Source organism: Eurypyga helias, unplaced genomic scaffold, assembly GCF_000690775.1.
Source record: "Eurypyga helias isolate BGI_N326 unplaced genomic scaffold, ASM69077v1 scaffold51047, whole genome shotgun sequence".
NCBI classification, from domain to species: domain Eukaryota; kingdom Metazoa; phylum Chordata; class Aves; order Eurypygiformes; family Eurypygidae; genus Eurypyga; species Eurypyga helias.
The window spans coordinates 1-9,488 of NW_010260784.1; the positions used below are offsets into that span (position 1 = coordinate 1).

Below are 9,488 nucleotides of genomic sequence, written 5' to 3' on the forward strand. Positions count from 1 at the left end.
AGCCGGAGTTAAACCATGACATTCCACCAAAAGGATTTCTCCACTGAAAGTAGCTAAATGTACCACACACATTTTGGAAGAATAGTAAAGAATGAGCACAGTTTGAATAGGAATTTAAACCACTAGTATGTTTTTGTTTAACAGTCAGTAATACACAAGACGTGGTGAAACAAAAATAGATGAGAACAACATAATACAAGCAAAGGCAACTTGCCTGTGTTTGCTCTCTGTCCCTTGCAACACCGTATTTCTATTTTCTGGTTCTGCTGCCCTAGCTAGAATTATTATTTAAGGCAGAAAATCAGCTTTCCTTCTTTCTGTAGCACAGTAGGTTTTCCTACCAGTTGAGTTCTTGTCAATAAATGTAGGTTGTAAGTGGGGAGTAGGACCGTGGCTGCCATGGCCTGCACACACTTCCACATTTTTATCAAGAGGTTGTCGCTAGATGCAGAGAGGAAGCCGCAGGGTGGCAGGGGGCTGGGACACACACACACAGAGAACGGGGCTGGCTGTGCTCTTGCTGTGCCACTGCATGACAAGGGAAGGGAGAGGGCCTTCAATGAACATTTAATTGACCTTCCACTGAGCAACAGGAAGATTCTTGTTCCTTATTTATAAACCTAATGATATATGTCCTTTCCAGTGAAAATGCAGAGGCACACATGGACCCACAGAACTGTTAGACGTGATGCACTGCATAAACAAAATCACTTTATTGAAGTATTTTATGGGTATTTTTGCAGAATTTTGAAAGACTGTTAGGGTGAACTTTTGTCTTAGATTGCTAAGGTCATCTCACATTACTGAGAGATGGTTTGCTGATGTATTCAAGACACGAGCACAGATTCTGAATCAAAATGTTTCAGGATCCTTATAATCCACTCAGGCATAGACCAAACATGCCTACAGTGAGCTTAAAAGAATGAAGAATGTAACTGATATTGAACTGATTTATTTTTGTTTGTCATGAAAATACTTAGAACAATGAATAGTAGTGGCAGCTTTAAATAGAGGCTCCAGAGGTTGGGAAACAGTTGTTTCTGTAAATTTATCTGCATTTTTTGCCCTGTGGGCCCACAGCAACCTCAAATGTGGCAAGATGGAACGGTGTCGAGCACTTCAGAAGTCTGTGTGCACATTTCAGAGCAATTAAAATATATGCTTCAGCAAGAAGGGGAGGAAGAAAAAGGGTGAAAATCAGACTTTACACATCCTGAAGGGATTTGAAACACACAAATGAAATCAGCTTTGAATGAATGATGGAGGAATTGGTGGGGATGGCCTCTGAGCTTCTCAATCCTTCAGGACAACTTCAGTGCTTCGGAGTTCTGCCAAAATGTGTCCACTTACAGCCTCTGCTTGATGCCTTCATGTCTGCGGGTTATTTCTTAGAGAGCAAATCTGGTGACTAAGCTATCTTTAAGATCACATTAGTATTTCTCTCAAATCCAGACAGCATCAGCTGCCTCTGTGAAGTGCCAGGTCCTCTTTTCCTCACGCACAACAGTGAAGTTGTCCTTCTCCTTTTTTTTCAGCATCATGAGATCAGAATATTCACTGAAAACCATGTTATTTTTCCTTGTCTTTGGAAGGAGGTGGAAAAAATGTTTAGTAAACTTGGATTGAGGAGGTATTTTAAATAAGTGCAAATTATTTTTCATAATATAGAGTACTTTAAGTAATCCCATATAGCCTGTCTTAAAGAGTGGACACACTGTATGCTTGCTCATTACTCTCATCCTAATGATTTTCCACACAATTAACAGTTACTGAAGTATATTTTTTTTTTCCCTGTGGATTTTTCTAATTCAATTCATAATTCCCTTTCTCCCTGGCTACAACTGGCACCATCAAATAGCTGACCCTGTGGAAATAGTAGTGAATTTTCCCTCAGGATTCAGACACCTGCTAACAGAAGCTTCCGCAATAAGATCCCTCTATTTGTGAAGAGACTTGTAGCACACTGTCTGTTTAAACAGAGTAAGATTGGTTTCATTTGCACTGGAAATGATAAGTTTAATGTATAAATAGCCTAAACATTCTGCAGCTTGCAAAAATTACTTAAATATTACTTGAACTTCTAGTCAATGAGAAACAGGCTCTTCAGCAGCAAATAGAAAACCAGCTCAAATGCAAATGAAACAGAATTTATGCAAACATATTATTTTGAATAAGATACGTATGTACATTTTTGAATGGTAACTGCCTGACAGATCAGTTTCTATAGTTGTAAATTAAAAGATGTTACATTAAACAAGGTAAAAAGAATGACTTTATTTTAAACTCCAAATGTATTTTGCATTCTGGCATATTGTTTTTATTACTTTTCATGTCAATATGGAGACCTTCTCTTGTAAAAAGTCAATGAAATACTCCCATATATAGTGTTTTTTTCCCATTTTTTAACAAAACAAGCATGGAAGGCATCTTGGGCCTCATACTCTCTGTGGCTCCCACCCATTATTGCAATAAAACATACAGGTTTTATACTCAAATTTTTAAGCTGTCCCTTTGTCTTTTGTATTCAAAAATAAGGAAAAAAATGTAAGGAATGAAAAAAACCCATTTTTTTTTAAAAAACCCATTAATTAAAAAGAAGAAAAAAAAAGGCCAATTGGAGAACCTGAAGGAAAGGGATTGTCAGTCTGAAGAGAAATTCCTATTTCAAATGAAGCTGCCATAAGCCTTTGATATTCTTGGAGTTGTTGGCAATGCCTTCAATATATAATGAAGTTTTGTATTTTCAGATGCTTTGATTTCCTGTTCCCGTATCTTCATATACATCTAGGAAAGAACATACATGCATATATACATCAGTTGTCCACAATGCTGCCTTTCTTTTCTTTAAAAAACACTGTTGCGAACATGTAAAGAAACCATCAGTCCTGAACACAGAAGTAAAATAGTTCTTCAGCCTGGATGAGAGCTCCAGGGGCATATTTGCAACACACTGGTATTTGACTGAATTTTTAATATGTATAAGATTTCTAATTTTGAAAACAAGACAGGTCTGAGCCTGATTACTGTACAGATGGCTGCATAGCAAGCCCGTGGGATCCATCCATAAGCAATCATTACTTTGCACTACAGGAGTTTGGAATTACTTTCCCAGCTCTGCTCCCTGCTCTGTGATGTTCTGTTTTGTCCTTATGCTGAATGCCGAAGCATCCTGCTGCAAGTACCATTATTGACTTAGCTCGCCTTATTTATTTAACACTCCTTCTTGACAGGTCAGGAACTGGAAAAATTCAAGAAAGTGGTCTTTCTAATCTGACTAGTTTATCAATTTTCACATTTAGCAGATTTTTTTTTTAATTAGTAAAAATTTTTTTCCTATGTTTCTTTTTAAAAAATCTTGATATATCAAAAAAGCAGGAAAAGGGGTTTATACAAATGAGTCCTTTACAACTCCAGAATATGTTTTGCAAAGTTTGAGACGAAATCTGAACTGTCACAAAGTTCAAGTTAGCTTTACTTTGAATTTAGTCCTTTCTTAGAGGGGTCATTGTTGTGGTTTAACCTCGGCTAGCAATTAAATCATGTATCAGTGAGAAAGTCGAGAAGGCAGACATGAAGGAGGAAGAATAAGAGAAGATGTACTTTATGAATGCCATTTTTCACATCTGGTTTAAAAACTCATCTTAAGGTTCAAAGTAAGTAACTCCAAGCAGAGTAAAAATGTCATTATTAATTCATTATTGCTTTCTCACTGACCAGTTTGCGTTTACAAGCATGGCTGCATCTTTGCCAACATAATTTGGACACACAGTTGAAGATGTAACCTGCACAAAATTTTTAATAGTGTAACTACTGAATGCCAGTGCAGTCACATAAACACTGTGATTACTCAGCCAACTGACTAGTGTATTGGTAGGAGTACATATTTTCCTTTTCAACCGTAAAGGAAACAGAACACGTCATAAAAACATGGAAAATGTGATATAATAGGCTAGTTACCAAATAAAGTCTTCTGTCATATTCTTAATTTGTAAGAAAGCCCATCGATATTCACAACAGATTTATGGCAGCTCTACCACAATTACAGCAATTTTACAGTGTATTCACTCTTCTTATGCCAAGAAGTGGTACGAAGTAGGTGATTTGAACAAAACCAGAACTGCCAGACACTAACTGCCTAAGCACAATGTGCTGTGGTCTTTCTGGTATTCGACTCAGCAGAAGTGTTTCTGTGGAGTTCTCAGCCAGGGTACTGCAGAACACGAATTCTTTTGCTCTAAATCATTATTTAAGATACACATTAAGACATTGCTTACTCAAGTAACTAAGCACTGTCTGTTAATATTTCAGTGACCGTTTTAACAACCACTGGTTATTGATCAGCGGACCAATTTCAACATTGCAAAACCCTCTGACCCCAACTCTGCTTGGCAGATGGCTAGAAGTTGTGCTGCTGATCAAACTGCTTTGATTGAAGATTTAACCTGCTCAGTGGGAAGTGCTGATGTCTCAGTGCTGTTGAACTATGGCCACCCTTTTAAAACATTTGGGAATTTTCATTAGAAATTGTGTTTGAAGATCTTACCTTTTGTTTTTCACACTTAGAGAAAACTGGCATGATGAAACAGCAGACTGAAGTCTTGAGGAAAAGTGAGGGCTTGGATAGGGAATGGTGGAGGAACTGATGTAGCTTATACCTGTTTTCCTCCCCTATCACTCTCACTGGAATCAAACACCAGCTACTGAAATGTAAATTGTTCCGGATGCAAAAGTGTTTGTCTTTGAGCTACTGCATAAGGGCACACAGGCTTTAACTTACTGTTGATGGTGTTGCTGCTGCTCAGGAATATGCTGAATAACTTCGTAAACCGTACTAAGGATATCCTGGCGTGGGACAAAGTCAGAGCCAGGAGTAGATTGACTCGAGACCTAAAAGTAGGAAAGAGTATTCCTACTGTAAGTACAAATGGGAAAAGATTTAACAGAAAATAAGCTGATAATGTAACCTTTTTTTTTTATTTTAACTTTTCTCTATCAATGGTTTGCGTGTGGATTTATCAGCTAATTTCTATTAGCCTACATTTAATTTTAAATGAGATTTCATCAAACATAATAAGGCAAGCAATTGTTTTAAATTCAGTTAGGATCTTAGAAGATTTAGGATGCAGCTCTTGCATTTAATATCGCAAGTATTTTATATTTGTCTATGACAAGTCAAGGAAGGAACATTTAGTAAAAAGAGAAGCAGGAAAAAGGATAGTTAAAAAGGAGAGTTTTCAGGGAAAGGGGTCAGCATAAAACTCCCACCAGCATGTCAAAGAGAGAGAATGGCAAGGAATTTCCATAAATAATCTGTAATATTAAAGTTGTTCAATATGTTAAGCATACACATCAACACAGCACCCAGACGTCTTAATGTCAACACAGCACCTAGACTCCCCATTATAAGGAATCTCAGTCTTTCTTCCTTTACCCAACCTCCACTTCTGCATTACCTCCACTTTTTCATTTTTCCTTTTTTGTGATAACTAACTACAGTGGATCAGTGGATGAAATGCTGACTTTATCTGCAATGTCATCAGAGTAACTGAACATAAACCAGTGGGGTTTCTCCCGTTTCTTGCAATGTTACTGCAAATTAAAATAGATTTCATTGCTTGTACATCCCCTCTGTTGTCCTTGTCACCTCTCTCTCCCCCCTGACCTCTTAAGGCCCTGATTCTGCAAGAATGTGACTTTGTGATATGATCAGCCTAAAGGATATAATAGTGTGCCTAAGGCTGTGATGATTTAGGGCCTGATCTCTGCATTTAATAATCCTCCTACAGTCCCAAACTTCCACAGATACAGTTTGGCTCCTGTTTTCTAAACATCTCTGCTGCTGTAAAAATCTGTCCTCTGCACTAACCTTTACGGTAGCACTCTAGCCCTAGAAATGTCTGTTTCAATCACCTAACCCCAGCAGAGAAAAGGGTTTAGTAATCTCTAACTGGTTTTGCTAATAGATTATGTATTATGAGAGATAATCATAATAACAAAATAGGTGTGGCTGTTGATGTGACCTTCTGTGATCATATTTTCAGAGCTATCCCTTACCTGACCCTACTGATCCTCTCCAACGGTACAAGATTGTATTGCCAGAAATTTTCCCTGGCAAAGGAAAAGTGCTTTGTCTACTTCCACTCAGTTTCAGTCTGTTGTCCCTAAATTTGGTGGCCCTATTTCTTTGTTCTTTTACACCACATCAGAATGATCTCCAGATGCTATACAATAATGTTGGCAAAGCCACAATGCAGAGAAGTAGCACGTCATTGGTTTTTTTCTGCTAGCAAAATTCCTGTGCTTAAGTCCTCCCCCACAAGACACGAAGCTTACAAAATAATTATTGTGAAATATAGCTGAGATTTAGTTTGCATATTTTTACAATGAAAAATTTAAATACCCCCTGGAGGCATTTCTGCACTGCCAGAGTTGTGCGTTGCGTGAGCAGCAATAATAGAGCCAAGGGAGAAAATGGCATCACAAGAATTAGTTTGCTTGTGTGACACAAGGGTTTCAGTGCTGCCTGTCTACCCAACACTACAATATTCTTTTAATCTACGGTAACTGAACTGAGATTGTTCCCTTTAGAGCTTGGTTAGTTCCTTACTGCACCATGTTAATACAAGTACTGAAGTAGTATCATAAGAAAGAGTAAGTAGTGGGTAAACAACAGCAGTGAATATGGCGTCATACCAACATCTGTAAAAAGCAACAAGAGCAAACTGAAGGATGGATTCTAGTACGGGTATTTAGCACACCTTAGGAAATAGAAAAGAAACCATCAAATTATGATGTAAAATCACATACCCTAGAACTGCTGGCAATATCAGGAATAGTGACAAATTCATATATCCCAAAATCTTCCAAAGCACTTTCATGTCCTAAAGTTAGAACAAACAAACATGAAAAAAGGTATCAAGATGTAGTGGGAATCTGGAAAGGACAGCTTACGTAATGATGGGCATGGTCATTTGGCCTAATTGTTAAAACATATGAATATTGGTTGTTTGATCTGCTTTAAACCACTACTGGGCCAAGCTCCTAAGCTGGTGTGGCTGTTGATTTGACCATGTGTGATCATATGTTCAGAGCTGTCCCTTACCTGACCCTACATGGGCGAGGCAAGGCAGCTGCACAGCTGGTGTACACAGGGCTCGGCTATCTCCAACACCTCGGACCAAGAGCAAAACCTCTTGCTAACCTTAGTAACAGTTTTGGTAGAGCCCTTGGGACTCTCTTTGCTGGAAGAGCAAACAGACCCATCTACTTTCATTTCCCATAGAAAAGAGGCTCAGTCCGTAAGCTCAGCATGCCTATGCTGTAGTGAGGCATTGCCAACTGAATCTTTCATAATGCTAAGAATAAAAAAGAAGTGGCATATTATTAAACCAGTTTAAAGATTGTATCTGGGACTTCGGATACAACTTGCAGTTAGGGTGGGAGTCTCTTTCTCTAACCTCCCACTGTCCAGGAGATCTGAGACTCTTTGTTGTCTTTTGGGCACCACTCCACAGCAAAGGCTGCAGCACTAAAGACAGTGCTGAGATTCTCTCCTCTGATACCACCTGCTGGGGTGAAGGGCCCTCTGTGCTTAGGTGAATTTCTCACCTTCCTATGCTTCAGGTACTTCTCTATCCTCTCGCACGTAGCAGCTTATGACCTGCTCTGATGCTTTGGGATCAGAACGAAAGTGCTATCCTTCCAAAGGATGGCTGGTCTCCAGCCTCTCCTGCCCAGGTGATGTGGGAAGGATTGTGGATGGAAAAAAGGCCGTGACAAAAACACCGTGGATCTTGATGACACAGAGAAAGGTAGTACAGAATGTGGTAGATACTAAAATATATATACTGTAATGTCATATTAGCATTTCAAGATTTGGTACTCATTGATGTCATCAACATTTTGAAGTGTGATCCTCCTATGGCGTATCACCTCTCACTGCTATTGCACAATAACACTGATTTATTTTATATTGGTGAGGACAGCAGAATAAAGGTGATTCTAACGCTAGAATTCAAGTCAACAGGTACATACTGCTGTGAACTACAGGCTAAACCCATGCTGACCTGTTGTCATTTTGGCTTTATCTTAAGCTAATATAAGGTAGCTAATATAGAGGTAGATGAGCAACCCAAGATAAAAACACACTTCCCTTCCTTTCCTTCTTTCTTTTTGTATGTGGAGATAGTAATTTTTTGTGGGAATGGATGTTGATGTTATGGTCACGTTTCTTGCATTACCTGAAAATGTCTGTGCCTTCCTGTAATCAGCCTGTGGTCTAGAAAATATAAACATGTTTTTCAGTTTGATGTCATAAGCCAAGGAAAGGAAATTAATATGTTAAAATGCAATTCTTTTGATCTAAGTGATTTATTTTTGTACCTGCTCTGAAGCTTCTGTTGTATCACTGAAAAGAAGAAGAAAAAGAAAAATCATCCTTTTTCTCTGGTGGTCTTAAAAAAGGAGCTGGAGTGAGCATAACTTTTACATACCTTTATGTGGCTGATACCTTTTCCATACGAATAAAAAGGCCATAGCTAGAATCAAAAATAACGAAATTCCTGTTATTATGGCAAGGGATGACAAAGATTTTCCTTCCTGGGCCAACTTTTCCAATCCTGTGACAAAGAAGATGAGTACTGTATTTAGTCTCTCTTGTTCTACAGAATGTGCCTATTTTGCCAACAAAAAAAAAAAAAGGCATCTTTGCTTTTCATCTGTAGCTAGTAAACCTGCATGGAGATACAATACAGATACAAAATGTGGGTTCTTGTGAATCAGTAGTGTTTTTTTCCCCATAAATCTCTTGAACTGGAAAAGCAATGATATTTATTTATTTAGGCAAAAATATTTATTTAGGCAAAATGGTTGTAACTAGGAGATACATGTTTTTAAGTGCAACTAAACATGAAACTGTGGAGTTTTCTCTTCCTTTTGGCCTTTGAAAGGTAACAGATTCTTAACACTCACTGATGAACATTCACATATGTATCACAGCTGACATGAAGCTCCTGGAGAAATGTCACGTTTATGGCTACTGACATAGCTGTGGTTACGTTTTCTTTTGCCACTATCCACAATGTTTAGTCTTAAAGTGCAGTATTCCCATTACAAAATTGCAGCCTATTTTCCTTCCAGCATACTGAAAGCCATGGATTTGTGATGAATCTGTAAATCAGCCTGAATGACAGTCATCTGCTCTCCTTGTTTATCTGACTAACAAATGACTGATTTCTTTGTTCTGCACAACCAAAATAGCTTTGTTAAATTATCTACAAGGCAATCTAGTCTATCTTGTTTAACATTAATAGCTTACATCCCTTATCTGAAAATACTCATCTCGATATGTATTAAGAAGATATATCAGAATTCCTCAGTATCTTGATATTTGCTGTCTGCTTCTGGAGATTTTCTGAAAAACTGCTTTGTTGCTGTTTAACGTGATCTGCTACAGGAACTGAGGTTATGATGTATGAGAATAAAGGTTC

General features: G+C 38.1%; 1 protein-coding gene across 1 annotated transcript in view; it reads right to left on the reverse strand.

Moving 5' to 3' along the window:
• Window positions 1-4,773: 4,773 nt before the first annotated feature.
• HEPACAM2 (HEPACAM family member 2) overlaps window positions 4,774-9,488 on the reverse strand; it is a 17,945-nt gene continuing 13,230 nt past the window's right edge. The window contains exons 5-9 of the mRNA XM_010155130.1: window positions 8,493-8,618; window positions 8,383-8,407; window positions 8,241-8,278; window positions 6,808-6,881; window positions 4,774-4,887 (exon numbers count right to left, since the gene is read on the reverse strand). Coding sequence (XP_010153432.1) covers window positions 4,774-4,887; window positions 6,808-6,881; window positions 8,241-8,278; window positions 8,383-8,407; window positions 8,493-8,618 — 377 coding nt within the window. The remainder of the gene's footprint in view (window positions 4,888-6,807; window positions 6,882-8,240; window positions 8,279-8,382; window positions 8,408-8,492; window positions 8,619-9,488) is intronic.